Source organism: Lepisosteus oculatus, chromosome 15, assembly GCF_040954835.1.
Source record: "Lepisosteus oculatus isolate fLepOcu1 chromosome 15, fLepOcu1.hap2, whole genome shotgun sequence".
Taxonomy (NCBI): domain Eukaryota; kingdom Metazoa; phylum Chordata; class Actinopteri; order Semionotiformes; family Lepisosteidae; genus Lepisosteus; species Lepisosteus oculatus.
The window spans coordinates 5,645,916-5,662,751 of record NC_090710.1 but is presented as its reverse complement, the minus strand read 5'-3'; the positions used below and the strand labels follow the sequence as shown (position 1 = coordinate 5,662,751).

Sequence of the window (16,836 nt, the reverse complement as noted above, 5' to 3'; positions counted from 1 at the left end):
GAGGGCAGGTGTGAAGATGTTGAATATTGCATACATTTTATAGGCCACAAGTCTCTTTTGATTGTTGTTTCCGATTGAACCATTTAAGTGTTTAACCATAAAATGTGTCTTTTATATACAAATTGTTTTACATTGGTATTATAAGCTGTTAATACAGTTGTTGTGCTTCTTTTATATAAAACCACACAAAACAGCTCAGATGGTTATATGGTTATATTCTTATCAGAATCATGTGGTTGGTCATACTACTAACTTGTTGTCTCTTTGTAAAATGTACATTTGTGATGCACACATTTTGGTTTTAAGAGGAGGGAGGAATGTTTTTTGTAGTGTAAGATAATGCAAAACACTCACTTGTTCATTTACAAATGAAATGAAAATATATAATTAAAATATGAAATATTGAAATAGTGTACTATCATTTTTTCCCACTACATCCTACCAAATTATTCTGTCTATGGTCTGTTTGTGGTCTTTGTACTACAGCATTGAACTTTCATTCAGGCAGGACACTTATGTTAGTTCTGCTTAAGTAAAGATTCACCTTAGTGCAATTAATAGAATGAGTAATCAATCTAAAAAATAAACTGTTTGTCAAAAACGTCTAAGGGATATGTTAACAGAAGGATAAAAAATCCCATGACTGAAGATGAACGCAATTCACTTCAGAAAATAACTACAGAAATATATAGTATTTTTCAATGATACTGTGTAGTGATTATTTTGCACTAACATTTAGCAGAAAATGTAGCAAGTAACTTTGTATCAGTAGACCTTTCGCCTAATTTTTCACCAGACAATTTCCTTTTTTGATTTAAAAAAAAATGTAGCATTAAAAACAGGTTTGTTGTTAAGTCCAGAGTGTTTCATATGGTGGTCTGGAGGGTTAATATGTCTGCTTTGGAGCCTCTCAAGAGCTAATTCCAAAATTGCTGTCTGGTGCAAGGCCTGTTTACTATCATCTGTGCCCCTGTTCTTTACCATCTTCTCACTCAGGTCTTCCTGGCCAAATTAATAATTCATAGAACACTTGAGATCCCCGTGTTGTGCAGTACTTTGGAAGCTGTCGAGTTGCACACCACTTCGGCACACATCCATCCACTCAACATTTCTCTTCAGGTCAAAAAACAATGATCCTTCCTATTTGATAACTCTTTACTTCTGATAATAGTCCCCTCAACGACTATGCATTTTAAAAGAACCCAGGTGGGATTACATTTTTAACATGGTCAAGTTGTGATGAGGTTTGAAGCACCATAAATCGGTACAACAGAGGACTGGAGTTAACCTGTCCACTTGTCTCTTTTTAAGCCATTTTCTGATGTGGCTAAAAGGGAGTTGGGGGGGCTGAGGTGGGGGTCAAAAAAACATCTTGAGTCCTGAAAAGCTAAAAAAACTGTACCGACATGTCTTCTTATTATAAAGTAGCATCCTCCACTTGATGTAACCCTGGTACCCTAGTAGAATATACATTATCAGTAGGCCATGCATATAGGCCATGCAAACACATTTGTACAAGTTTTTGTCGATTAACTAATTCAGAAGTGGGCTTCATTATTTCCCCTTAATTAAGATAACAATGCAAATTCCTTCATTAATAGTGACATGGACAATTTCTTCCTTACTCCGTGGGGACGAGATTATATGCAGGCCCCGTTGAGCAGGTTGCAAAGTGTCACCGGATATTCAAATGGCGTGCTTGTTTAATTGCAGTAAATGTAGCATGTCCGGATAGGTAGAGGAGTTTGGATGGCTGTTTTGTGCGCCGCGCGGCACTGCCTGAAACCCTGAGTTCCCACCGGCAGCTGTTCGCAGGTCTCCTGCCACTCCCCAGGGGCGCTCGGAAGACCATGTTGTTGGACTCTTGTCTTTTATGGCAGCAGCAGTAAACATGACAGGTTGTTTGGGCGCCATCTGTTTAAAATGGCTGCCGCATGGTACACGAGCGATGAACTTGAGATCTGTTTTTTGTCTGTCTGCTCAGTAACAGTCTTGTCTGCTCGTCGCTGCAGGTGGAGATGGGAGTGAAGAGCTTGGACGTGACCAGTGAGTGGAACCTGGCGTCTGCTTTGTTACCTGTCAGTATCAACGGCACCCAGAGGACTATGCAGGTACAAAAAAAAACTTTAAATAAACAAGAAAAAAAACTCTATTTGCCTGACAGGCCAATTGCCTGTGTTCTCTGAATATTCTGTAGCTATTTTGCTTGTTTTTTTTTTCCCCGCAGTGAAAAGTGTTATCACATAACCCTTACTCAGAAGACATTTTCCAATTTAAAATTAAGATTTAAGGAGTCACACTTTTCGTAACACATTTCATTAATCTGTCGTTTATATTAAACATTCATAAATTCATCTAGGTCTTTTTTTTAACTTTTCCCCCACTCAGTGTCGTTCAAAAGAAAATATTCCTCCTCTTTCATGTGCCCTTGTGGTGCCACCAGGGAAATTTGTGGCACTTCATTTATACAGTGTGCACACAGAAGAAATGAGTTAAAACCAAATGAGGCATTAAAGATCATTAATTGTTACTTCTTCTAATAAATTGTCAGATGATTTTATCAACCTAAATGTTTGGATCTTTGCTCTCTGAGCTTAAATAATTTTACACTTAAGCTGTTTTAACGCTTGAGTAACAGCTTCTTCACTTCCCTTAAAGGTTGGAGATAGCAGAAAGCTTTGGCTCGAGAGAGAACATCTTGTTTTGTTAGTTGCCCTCAATTCTGTTCGAAACTCTCTGGCAACACATTTTGAATTCAGTATCTTTGGGGTCATATTTTGCACAAGAGTTCAAATTGCATATATGGGGAGTGTGCAGAAACAGCTTTTATTATGACTGGCTGAAGAAACGAGGGACAACAAATGCAGTGTGTTCAGTATAGAACACTGATATTAGAAAAAAAGAAGGTTCTGTTAAGAACAAACATCAAAATAAAGCATGAATTGCAGGTACAGTAACTGGGGCTAAATAATAGCTTTGTATATTTTTTTTTTCCTTGTACCAGCTTTTAGAAAGCCAGCTACTTTCTTGCTGATTTTTTGTTAGTTACAAGTTAGTTATAAGTCATAGTTTTAGCTTTCATTGTTTTCAGGTATCGGAAATATTTACTAAAAAAGGCAGATTTTACTATCTATCATTTCTACCATGTACATGACAGTATTTGTTTGATACTGAATGCAGTTTGCAAACTGACCCTATTATCCCTATAGAATACAGTCCTTCCAAGTGGTAATTAATAAATAAAAGTATATAAAACAATAAAATCTTCCCTGTCTAGAAGTGTATGGTCCATAGCTTTATTTCCCTTTGAATTTTAATGTTTTTGTCCAGATTTACAGAATTGCTCAATATGTGTTTGTCATTGAATATTTTAATATTTATTGGAAAAAAAAGATGAATACTTTTGTTATTCTCTGTCTAAATTGGAAATTGAAAGTTGGTTGAAAAGTTGCATTTACTTTGCATTTGTTTTATTGTTTCCCTGTGCAGAGGAGGAAATTTCATACTGCAGATCAACCACCCTTTACATTTTTAGCACTCTTTGTAAAATAATCGAAAATGATACCCATCTAAAATCTTGTATTTGTGTTGTGTATTCTTTAACAAGTTTTTGCAAATTTGATTTTTGCATGCCTTTTCGGTTTCTTTTAGATATTCATCCTTCAGGCTACATGAAGTGTAACTGAAGAATTATTTCAAACTTTGACTTTATACACTTTTTCCTTCTGGAATGTGTCATTACTTTGATTCTTTTTGAATTCAGGGCAGTCAGATGAGGTTCACACAGCATTGCTACAGATTATCTTGCTGATACAAAAACCAGTAAAATTACTTGCTGTGGTCAAATAGCCGGCACTGAAAACTCACTCTCCTGTATTGATTATCATAAACAGTGAGAATATTTTCCTATTTATTCATGAAAGGCTTCACATTTTCCAAAAGCATGACCTATGTGACTCTAAATATATATATATTTTATTTTGGTTCATATAATGTGTGTATGCTGTATAATCTGTAAATAAGAATCAAATCACCTCACTGTTCCACAGCTTCACAGCTGTGAACGGAAAGCTTCCTGACAAAACTGGTCTTTTTTCTAGCCTGTATATGCCAGCTCTTGTCATTATCCATCTCTCCCAGGTGGACACATTCCTGATGGTGCTCAGATTGGTTTAGTTGAATTTGTAAAATTACCTCCAAACAGAAATATGTTGAAGCAGTATAGAATTGAACATTAAGCCCTCTTTTCTTTTTGGAATAATTGCATGTTTTCTACACAAATAAATTTTCTACACTACAGCACTGAAGTAGAGTATCTTTTAAAATAACATAAAACCGGTCAAACAGATTCTATTACTGCATTTATTAAGATTATTTTGTATTGTCTAAATATTTTTGTAGCTGTCATCTTTATCCTAGTTTACTTAGCTACTTACTAAGAAACAAAGTAAGACTGGAATTATTTCTTTATGCTCAGTATAGTTAGTGTAGTTAAATAGTAGGTGAGTTGTACGCTTGTATGCAAACGTTTGGGCACCCCTGGCCAAATTACATGTTTTGTTGATTTTCTAAGTGAAAAGAAGTTAACCTCTGCAGTGAGCAAACTTAACCTCAACATATGTCTGCAAAATTTATTGCACCGATACTATTTATTTGCTGAATTTAACAGATTTAAAAAAAACTAAAACAGTAAATGTGGCATTTTCAAAAGTTTGGGGACCCTATCAGTCAGTACTTAGTAACACCACCTTTGGCAGAAATCACAGCCTTCAAACACTTCTTGTAGCTAGCTAACAATCTTTCTATTCTTGCTTTACGAATTTTTTCCACTTTTCTTTGCAGAACCCTTCTTTCTTCACTGACTGAATTCCAGAATTTGATACTTAGTAGATTCCATTCTTCCATCTTCCCGCACAATATTTTTCTGCCACTGGCTGCCACACAAACCCAAAGCATAATAGATCCACCCCCATGCTTAACAGTTGGCAAGGTGTTCTTTTCTTCAAATGCTTCTCCTTTTATTCTCCAAACGTACCTTTGGTGATTATAGCCAAATAATTCAATTTTTACTTCATCAGACCACCAGCACTTGGCACTCCTGTGCCTGCTAAACCTTCCTGCAGGTCCTTTGCAGTGATATAAGGGTTTTGCTTTGCATTCCTCACCAGTCTACGAGCAGTTCTATCAGAGATTTTTCTTGGTTTTCCAGATCTTGTCTTGTCTTCAAAAGTTCCCCTTAACTTCCATTTCTTAATGACATTTATGACAGGGAAATTGCAAGCAGGAAGTGTTTAGATATCTTTTTATAGCCTTTCCCTGCTTCGGAAGAGTCAGTTATCTTTATTTTCTGATCCTTAGTCAGCTGCTTAGAGGAGTCCGTGGTTGTTGAGTGTAAGCACAACATCCTGAGAGGTTTGAAGAGTCAGAGAATTTATGAAGCTCTGGAATTGTCATCACCTGACTTAGATTAAGGCCTAACAAGTCAATTAAATTCTGAGTGGATCAAACTGTTGCATATGCCACATTTACTGTTTTATTTTTTTCAGTCTGTTAAATTTAGCAAATAAATAGTAACTGTGCATTAAAATTTGCAGAAATATGTCAAGTTTAAGTTTGTTTGCTGCGGAGGTTGTGTTAACTTCTTTTCATTAAGAAAATCAACAAAACATGTAATTAGGCCATGTTAAAATTAAACTTTTGCATAAAACTGTAAATGACACAAAACATTGAGGTTTAGTCAAAGAGACCTAACCAAAGAGATTCATTAACAATCATATTACTTTCAGAATTAGAAAACGCAAAGAACACCTTTGTTTTAGGTTGTACAATTAATAAGGCAGTCATTAGCTAAAGAAATATGGTTAATCTAAATTTATTGTTATTCATATGCTTATCAGGTGCATTTATCTGGGGATATATATAATTTTCAATAATACATAGACTAAATTAAACAAAAAACATTGAAATACAGGATAAAAAATAATTAAAAATGAAAATGCCAAAAGCAAGGATGCATAGTAGTAGCATGCATTGAGTGATTTGCCGTTATATCATATTGAGTTGTGATATATTGTTGATAACAATAAAAAAGGATGCCATTAATAGTTGGTAGCAAAAGTTAATGACAGTGTGAGAGTGATCACAGTTGTAGTCTGTACATTTTTACATTAAGATAAATTATTTAAAAAGAGAACAGTTACAGCTTCGCCTGGGAGATTAAGCCATGAACGAGCGATTTTGGTGGATCCATTAAACCTAAGTTGGATGGAACAACAGAATAATTATAATTTTGATAATAATAACTTTACAGGACAGGACATCCATCTATTTTCTAACTGCTTCATCCAGTTAAGGGTCACGGGGGAGCTGGAGCCTATCCTGGCAAGTGATGGGTGAAAACTGGATTAACCCTGGATGGGATACTGGAACAGGGCAATTAAACTTAAACAAGAAGAGATTCATCCAATTTGGTCTTTTCTCAGTAAAATACACAAAACTGAGAACAAAATATTTGTCAAAACACACAACAACAAGCCTGAGTTCTTTGACACCATACTTAGGTATGTACGGTCTGAGAAGTCAGAAATTGAAGTGCTTCAGAATCAGGGCCTAAAACTGATAGGTAACAGAATGAAGATGCCCTACAGTGACAAGTTTCCCATTCCTGCTGTCAAGCGTGATGACAATTCCATCATTGTGTGGATCCGATTTAGCTCTTCAGGAACTGGAAACCTATGAATAATTGAAGGGAGCTTAAAAGCAGCAAAGCACCGAAACACACTACTAGCTAAAATGATACCTAGGGTAGTTTCGTCTGTCTAAGCCCTCATTTCTTCAGCGAAACAGTTATTAAACCATACAAGTCAACCACAAATTCCCAAAGAGGAAAGCAATCAAAGTTGGTCTTGCCATCGCGGTGACTTGATGTAAATTCAGTTGAAAAGTTATGTAAGTGGATCTGAAAGCTGTCCTAGCTGCTGGGAAGCACATTGATCCGCTTTCATCAAAGAATGAGGAACATTGTCATAGTTTAATTAATTATAATAATTAAATGCATTTATATAACATTTGTCATCCCAAATGATCCCAAAGGTCTTTACGTTCTGTATAGGAAGCGGAGCCACTTTATCCAACACTGAGGTTCAGAGCTCACCTGGGTGACAAACAGCTGCCATTATGCTTTAACATCCCCAATATACTGCACGTTAGATTAACAATTGCTTTACCAGTTGAATTCATGGCAAAATTAGGGAGGCCAGACTGTGCAAGCCCAGAGAGGAATTTTGCATGGGTTCAGTGGGTAACACCCCTAGTCAGAATCATAGATTAATTTTTAATCCAAAGTACAGCACCTCCTGCAGCAGGGTGCTCCTAATCACTATACTGCGGCATTGGTTTTAGAGTTTCTGGTTCTAACATGAGAGTGCCACCTTCTGATCCACTGATTAATTACAACAGCAAACTGATTGTCCCCGGAGGTCTTTGATCTTAGTAATGACCAGACCTATGGTCAATGGGTGACAGGGCCTTCTCCTGATATGCCCCAAAGATCTGGAATTCTATCCTTAAGGATATCACCGAGTCAGCTTCCCTAAACTCCTTCAAATATAGACCCAAAGCCTTGTTCTTTAGAAGGGCATTTACTTAATTGGTTCTATTATTTACCCCTTCTGCTCCTACTGTATCCAGTACCTCCATCTGCTGTCTCATCTCATTGAGCATTTTCATTGTGCATATCTTGTGTATTTTTTATTGTTGTTGTTGTTCTGTAAAGCACTTTGAGAAGCCACCTTTAAAGGTACTATATAAAAAAAGTTTATTATTATTAGACATAGGCTTACTTTTGAGATCTGCCAGGTCAGGCCAGGATACAGAGTGGTACTGTTGTTGTCTAGGCAAAAGGTAAGAATGCAAACAGCTCATCCACAGCTGTCCAAAGCGTTTTGCACCTTTCAGTTACCTTTATATTTTGCAGGAATTTGTGCAAAACAGCACACATTTTTTGTCTTTGATTATATGTAGCAAATGCATTTGTCTTTGATTATATGTACTATATTCAGTATATGGTTTTTAGTTACGTGGTGCATATTACATCCATCCTTTGATGATGATTATGATTTACTTGTATTATCCAGCACAGAAGCATTTTAAAGTTAAAAAGCAATGCATTTAAAATAACAGACTGAGGAAAAGAAAAATGCAACCTCTGTAGGCATCTAAAATCTGCCTCATGGTTTCCTCTGGAGCTCTTAAATCATAATTGCACAACGCTTCTGCATGAACATTACCTCTGTTTTGTTTTTTCCGCCTTGTAATTTTGGTTCCTCTGAAGTTAGTCATCCGTTGAAAAGCTGTAGTAGTCTACTGATTGTAGCCCACTGCATTTTACATTGAATAGGTCATTGGTACCCAACTAAGTGGAACTAATCTGGGACAGCGTAGCAGAAAAATTGGGTGCAGTGTCACACGAAACCCTTGTCGTGTAATGAGAAATACTTGATTGCAGTTAAGTAGGAGAATATGTCTGACTGTGGCTATTAAGCTTCAACTTCAAACCATATTTTGACTCACGAAGCAGGTATGCATTGAACATAACACCCCACTGCAGTAAGGCTTATATGTGATTTAAATACATAAAACCTCCAATGTTCATACCATTTAGGTCGAAGTAGCAATTTTTCTATTTTTTATTTTTTTCTCAGTTGCAGTAAAATAATAGGATATGTTAACGTCATCATGAGGACAGAGTTTCAACTTTTAAACTTAATTGTGTCACCACAAATTTCTAGTAGTTTCCGCAGAAGGACCAGCAGACATTTTTATGTATTGTTTTTTCTTCAGGTCCGGATAACATACAGTATTAAAGGTGAAGCCATGTAATTTCAATGGAAACAATCCATCCATCCATTTTCTAACTGCTTCATCCAATTCAAGGTTGGGGGGACAATGGAAAAACAAAAGCTTAACAAATTACTTTTACTGCTGTAGTTTAATAGCAAATCTTGTGCATTATCTTTTAAACATTGAGAGTGTACAAATTGTGAACAACTGGATAGATATCAAAATGTAATGTTCTTCAATCTGTTTTTTATTCCAAATTTGTGTCCTTCATATACCATTAGATATAACAGGGTTTGAGTAATAGCAACCCTTGTCAATTATTCTTAACCTTCAGGTGGTAGAAAGACCTACATATTCGGGTCACAATACTTCACCAGCTGTTTGAAGTGAAATTAGAGATAATTTTATGTATCTGAGCTCTGTGTCTTCATTTAAAAAACATATTCAACTTTGGTGACCTGATTCTTAGAATAAAAACCCTGGTAATTTGTTACTTCTGTAAGACAGCAACCTTAAATTAATTATCTGAAAATTCTGAAGAAATTGGTTTTTCACTGGTTGGTAATGTTAGTTATGCCAAACTGAGATGGAAAAGAACAGCAAGTCCTGTTTCCTTGCATTAATTTACATATCAAATGTACATTTCTGGAATGATTGTTTTTTTTTGTTTTGTTCTGATGGCTAATCAACAATATCAACCATGTCAGGTTTTCTCACAAAGCAGTAATGCCTTCTGCAGAAGGTGTCTCCATATGTTAGTTACCATATCACAACAGATTTGTGCTCATAATCATTAAGGGAGAGACTATTGGAATAGTCAATCTGAGTAATGAATGAATTTTTTGTTTCTGTGGGAACTTTGCATTACAAGAGTTTCAGTGCACATCATACTACAATAGAAAAATAATAAAATTAATCATTGTGAAAGCAGTTAAAACGGAATAATCTAAACGTTTGAATTTAATATTTTTGTGTTGTACAGTAGCTATCTTTTTCTTAACTTGCATGCTTAATATCGCCACCTGATTTTTACTAGATACCACAATATACTTGATGTAAAGGGCAATGTTCTTTCTGGATCCTGCATGAGGCCACTCCTTTGACCCATTTAGACAGCTTGATGATAACCCATTTGCCAACAATAGAGTATATAAATATTGTACTTATGCTGTGCCACTCTTATTTACATTAGGCACCTAACAAATGTGAAGTTCATTAGTTTTTCTTAACATTATGGTGCCTGTGGTCTGAATTACTCAATGGTCTAAATTAATAGGTCTTTATCTTTGATGACTTGTATAAAACAAAACATCTTGGTTCCCAGTGCTGATCACTTTGGGTTGGCTCCATTTTGTCCTTGCTATGGTACATCTATTATTTCTATGTCAAAGCTGTTTATTTTTAAATTGGTGGGATACATTCCAATCGTCATGTTCCTGACAGAGGTAACAAACATTGGTGGTTACTTTTCTCGTAACTCAGCTAAAGTTGAGTCATATATATGAACTTGCATCCACAGTTTGATTGTGGAAAAAATGCATGTTGAATTGTAATGAGAGGAAAAAATAATACAGTAAGAGAAAAAATAGAATAACTTAAGCGCTTGCTGTCTATAGAACTGTCCGAAGCCATGGCGCTTGACCTTAACTTTGCAATTACAAGCAGTTGTCAAAGAGTGGGCACTAGATTACGTAAATGAGTATAGCAAATATATAACTATATAATCTGCAGTAACCAAATACACAAGTAGGTTGTAAGATCAAATTTAGAGTAACTGACCAAGCAGCAACTCTATCAAAATAAGTAAAAGAGAATTAAAAACTGTTCCCCAATTATCTGGTGTGCATGCTTTCTGTTAGGAGTGAAGTTTCAGAAGTGGGCCACCATGGCAGGCCACTAACACATCACTAATTCATCCCCTGAATTGTATTTCTTGTAATTTACATGTTTTATGAATAATTTGTTCAAATCAATTGGTGTCCCTTCAAAACAAAGTTGTGAAGGCTCAAAACCCCCAAGGCTTTGTTTATTGTTCCATTATTTTAGGTTCTGTAAGTTACTACTGGGTCAGCTTTTTCATAGGTTTAGTTTAAGTGGTCTGTGTCTCTCTGTATATTCATGTATGTATACATTAATTACTTCTGCCTTGTCACGCTGCTTAGATATGAAAAAAAAAGCAGATTAAAAAAATTAACTCTGATGACAATGAAGTTATGCTGATTGATTCTCCTTATCAACTCTGAAATTGTGAAACAAACTTCAGATTGTTGTTGGTCTTGGAATCAGCCCAGGTCCTCAGGTCAGAAAATCTTAAAGTCGTCTTTGATTTGAGCCTTGCATCTGAAGCTTGTGTGTGGTGTTGTGAAGTAGTTTTTAACATCAAAATGTATGCTCAAAACCATTCATATCGCTCTAGATTTGAAGCAGCAAAACTTTTGATTGTCTTTTCAGAGCTTCATTATTCTAGTGCAGTTTTTGCTGGTGTATCCAGCTATGTTACCCTCACAGCATGTTCAGAAGTCAACTGCTTAGGTTTTATCCAATGCTAAAACGCATGACCATATGTTACTTGTTTCAATGTCCTTTAACTATTAAAAAATCTCAGATGATTTTTCATCCATTTGGTTCATTTTACAGTACCTAGACTGGATGTGAAGTTGTGAATGATGCTGTATAAAATAAAGACCACTATTAAAGTAGGTTCATCATAAAGATTTTAAAGGTTTGCAATAAAGATGTCTAAATGGCCCATTTATAAATACTGCTTACCTTTGCCCCACAAAAAATAGTGCATCTCTGCTCAGACAAATGCAGTAAGTGAAAATGACTTAGCACTTAGATAAGTCAAATTCTGTTTATTAATGTTGTTAAATAAGGTTCACTGATAACGTGTATCACAATAGCTCCTCATTTCTTAATTTGTTATCCAGTATAATATCTATTGTGATTATGTACTGTATATACACTGTATGTGAAGAACAGTATCTTCTGTGACATTTAAGTCTTCAATCAGATACTGAATCTCTCCCCAGGAAATGTAGCAGTCTCTGTTTTTCTTGAATGTGACTCAGGGTATGCAGAGGTCATAGCCAGTTTATCTTGGGGGCCATAGCTGTTTCCAGGAGAGGTATAGTGAGCTTTTGCTTTAGTCTTAGATAAGTGGTAGCCTTGCCAGAGGCAATCTTGTGTTTTCAATAGTAGTTTGTGTGGTTGTACAACTGCACCAGGCTTACAATAATGAAGTCTGTGGTCTTTTCTGTGCATTCTGAATTGCACAACCCTGAAACTGTTGAGCTGCATAACCTTTCCTTGATGCAAGTCCTAGTTCTTTCTTTACAATATCTCAAAACATGTTTTTTTTAAGCTTCTGTGACATTTCCCTAGACCAAACATTTATATCTGAAGGAATAAAGGTTTTTTGTCATTTTTTTATGTAATGTGCCTTGTACAAGCATGATAAACATGAAAATGTAAATATGTCACACTATGAAAAATTATTTAAATATCAGAATATATTCTCATCTTGATATCTTATATTTGTTGTACTGTATGTGTTGTCTTCCATTTTCTTAAATAGGTATTTTTGTAAAAAACAAAGATCTTTAAAATTGAATTATTCAACAATGCACCAAATCTGTATTCAGCCTTTTACACTTAACAGTAAACATTTTAGTTAACTGCAATAAACAGTGGTGTGATTGTATATTTAAATGACTGAAAATGTGGTGTCTGTCTCTCCCTGCCTTTCTCAGCAGATGCAGTTAATTCATATTTGTTCAGATGTCTCCTCACTTGCTTTAATATTTTCAGTTCTTTGCTTTTCAGATCTTCCTGGCAGATTATTACAACACTGTTACCTGAAATGTGGAGGCACTCACTCAGTGAATGTGTTTCTAGGGAAGCTAATATCCTCAGTTTTAGGCATGTTTTCCACAAGCGTAGTACAGTCTTTGGGGCTGAAATATTTTCTGCTAATGATTAAATCTGGGAGAATCTTTGCTTGACTTACTGATACTGTATGCAGCCCAGAGGCATTGTTTTGCTATACTCAACCCACAATATACAGTAGATCTTAACAAGAAGTTCTATTTAGTAGATTTTTTCTTTTTGAAGGATTTGGCCAGTACCTCACTCTGACGTGGTTACTGTATATGAAGAATAATCTCTAATAGAAAAAATGGCACACTCCACTTAATGTTATTGTGGTACTGGAACAAAACAGCTTATGGTAATGGAGTTTTGGATTATGGAAAAGCACACCATTGTGATTTTAGCATGTTTGCTTAGGCAAAGGCTTGCTGTGGTGAACAGAGCTGAGAAAGTTGCAGGTGAGCAGGAATGGGACAGTGCAGTCACAAGAGGTTCAGCTGCTGCTTTCACATTCTAATTACACAACAGTTGATTGTTCGCTTATCTTTGCAAACATTTGGGGGAAGGCACAGGGGCTAAGATCTTGCTGCTGTCTGCAAATTGAGGTAATCACGTGTCGATTTCTTGGTTCATTTGTTTTGGCATCGAGCACGGACAGCTTCCTCAGAAAGAAGGAGGGCGGCAGTTCATTCCTCCGATTTCCCAGAAAACTGATTTAAGTTTTTGAGGAGATGTGTGTCCACATTTCTTTTATGAGAATTAAACTGCCACAATTTATATGAATTAATTTCACTCATTTTCATTACCCCATTAATCATTATTGTTGTAATGTGTCAGGCAAATCCTTCTTTCTTTCTTCTGTGAAGAGCTCTGATTATTGTGACAGCTCCTGACCTGCTTTCCTGATAACTATTGTGATCTAACAAGGGCTGAGGCTGAGGACACTGTCAGTGGTTATTTTCTTTCTCTGCTGACTAAAGAGACCTTTAACATCTTACAACAAATGAAACTTAATATGAACGTTTATCTGCTGTCTCTAATTAAACCTTTTCTTTCTTCCTCTTTGCATCTCTATGAGCGAGTGAACTTGATGTTACTGTTGTATACAACATGTAAGATATATTTGCATAAAGTAAAGGTGCTCTAAACGAGTGTAATTGCTTCTGTGCCTTTAATTTCAAGACTTCCCAAAATCAGTCCAGATCATCGCTCCATAGCCCTACTGAAGTGTTTCAATGCCAAAACTCTAAACAAAAACAAATTTATAGAAACAAAACTGTTTAGTTAAGTCTCAAGGCATAACAGCGTGAAAATCAACCTGCAGAATGAATTCTGGGTGTATAAATATAATGAAATTGGGCATTTTCAACTTCTCATGATATAAGTAATTTAAATGGGAAAACACAAAATACTTTCTTAAGCTAGAGTGCATATCATAGTTTGGGCTAATTTCAATTTAATAATCAATCTGAAAGGGACTGCTTTTTTAAGTGTTTGAAAGGTAGAAGGAACATTTTTTGCTTTTATGAATTTCATTTAATTACAACTTGTTCGTGTTGACTTATCCTTCTTTCTTACAATTTCTAGTGCCTTTCCCGTACCGCAGGAGGAGAGATAAGTCTTCAGTATTTGGGCACAGTGGTAAGTGAACTAAATTTGTTTTTGATTTTTCATTGTAGACTCTTTTCATTTAAAAAAGTTGGGCAACAAGCATTAAAAAATAAACCATGGATCCTCTGTGTTGCGATAGTAAATAAATGACATGCAAAAGCGTTTGCAGACTAAGAGATTTAAAATGCTTAGAATTTTTCCAACGTTTTCTGCTGGTACTTCTACTCATGCTGCACCACTAGAAAAAAATCTTTTAAAATTACTGAAGAATCTCTTCACACAGGCAAAGGAAAATAATCTTGTATGCCCTTTGACTGCATTTTAAAGGAATTACTAGTGAGTTGTATAGGATGTCTTGTAAAAAAAAGTCGCATTACATGAGGCTGTGATTTGAATACAGCTTTCAGTTCTGAATTGCTTGTGCTAACTGATGAGGCCTTTTCGTCCAAGGATCCTAGTTTCCAACACAATTTTTTTTAATGTAATGTTTCTTTATTAGCCCTATACAATTTCTTGCATTAGGAATTTGTCTTTTCACATACCCCAGCTTTTTTCTCCAAGGAGACACAGACAGGGAGAGAAGCTTGGGGTCAGAGCGCAGGGTCTGCCATTGTACGGCGCCCCTGGAGCAGTTGGGGTTAAGGGCCTTGCTCAGGGGCCCAACGGAGTAGGATTCCTCTGCCAGCCGCAGGATTTGAACCAGCACCCTTCCAGTCACAGGCGCAGATCCTTAGCCACAGAGCCACCATTCTTACATGTACTGTAAAGAGAAGTGATTGATCTGGCCCCAGACTGCTCTTGGAAATGTAACGCATCCTTTTAAACAGCTTTATTTGTTTTTTTACATTCAGTTGTCTTAGTTGAAAATTAGAGAAATCAGATCTTCAAGTGACAGATGCAATTCAACAAGCAGCAGGCTAACGGGCTTCTGTAATTTCAGGTAACTTTGTACGCTCAGCAGCTGTCCCATGCCAGCACAGTACCTATCCTTATGCCTGGCACACTTCCATTCAGCTGGAGTTACAGTTCAGCTGCAGCTGCAGCAGCATGGCACTACTTAGCACATATTCTGCTGACCTCCCTGTCAGCGCTGTTTCAGGAGCTGGCTGATCGTGAGTGCTGTGAGGCTGTCTGTCAGGAGGGCATCAGCATGGATGAAATGGTTCATTTGATTTACTGACACTGGATAGCAAACCCAGTAGTTCTACCTCAAGTTTTTTTTTAATAAGAAACAAGGGTTAGCTGAGCCATCTGACATGCAGGCACAAGGTATGGAGAAATTCAGCCCAGGAAAAAAAAAACAGCAGAGACATCACCGGTCTTTTTTCACAGTGCCAGTTGAAGGACGTTGAACAACACTCAGACCTTTGAAACACTGGTGGGAATTAATTCTCTGTGATGGAAAGAAGCATTTACATGAATGAATAAATCTATAAGGAAGACACACAAAAAGAATATAATTTCATGCATGTCTTCTTATGCAACTGGAATATTCTCTGTTTACTGTACTTATGAACTAAATAATTTTGCCATTAATCTATTAGTAGGAAGTATAAGTAGGATATGCCAGTAGTATGGGTATTGTTGTGGTGTCCTGATATTGAAAGAACTATAACTTATGTGTGATACTCAAGATTATCTGGGAGAGCCTTCCAGCTATTCAGCCTTGAGGTAGTCTATCAAAAGTGTTGTTGTGTGACAATGCTAATATTGCCTGTTGCCTCACTGAACACATGAGTGTTGTGCAGGACATAGCCTTCCTGAGATTTGGAGTGCAGCCTTTGCCCTTGAAATATTTAGGGTTTTTTGGCTTTGTATAAGGTGATGGATTTTCCCAGAAAGCCCTGCTTTCCTGTGTGTTTTCCTGGAACACAGGTATTGTTTTAAATTGAGAAATCTATCTGCTGGTTTCTCTCTTTTGCTGTGAAAAAATGTAGTGACATTTATGACAGTTCAGTTGTGTTTCTTGCCAGGGCATGTATGTGTATGTATTTCTAAAGAAGTAAATATATATATATATTTAAAACCTAAACTACCTTAAAACTAAACATGCAAACTAATAGAAAGAGAATACCTATGTCATAAAATGCCATATTGAATTTCCTAATGAAGGAAGCAAACAGGATTTCAAAAAGTACAGTACAGCTGCTACTTTTCCAATCTTACCTTAGACCCCAGTTAATCATCCTGATTTTTAAATTGTGGATTAACTGCATTGTAATTTGCCTTTTTCCAAATATGTATGTTAATATGGAAATTAATCTTAAATAGAGTTCAGAATTAATGTGCCTTTAATTTGAACCTTGTTGCTCCTGCACAATCAGATCTGGGGGAAAAGCACTTGGCCTGCAGAAGGGATTAATGACGGCCATCTGAAACAATTTGGAACTTAATCAGTTCAGCTGAGGAGGGTAAATTTAATATGATAATTTATCTTCTTAAACTGTATTGGCATAGCAGGAAAGTATGCAAATTCATGACCCTTACCTAGTGACTAAATGGTTGCTGTGTTGA

The 16,836-nt window shown here is 36.2% G+C and overlaps 1 protein-coding gene across 4 annotated transcripts in view; it reads left to right on the top strand.

Annotated features, from left to right (window-relative positions):
* Positions 1 to 16,836, top strand: part of pcca (propionyl-CoA carboxylase subunit alpha) — a 193,249-nt gene that overhangs the window by 137,556 nt on the left and 38,857 nt on the right. For all 4 annotated transcript variants that reach the window (XM_015363424.2, XM_015363423.2, XM_015363422.2 and 1 more), the window contains 2 exons: positions 2,013 to 2,111; positions 14,299 to 14,352. In XM_015363424.2, coding sequence (XP_015218910.1) covers positions 2,013 to 2,111; positions 14,299 to 14,352 — 153 coding nt within the window. The remainder of the gene's footprint in view (positions 1 to 2,012; positions 2,112 to 14,298; positions 14,353 to 16,836) is intronic.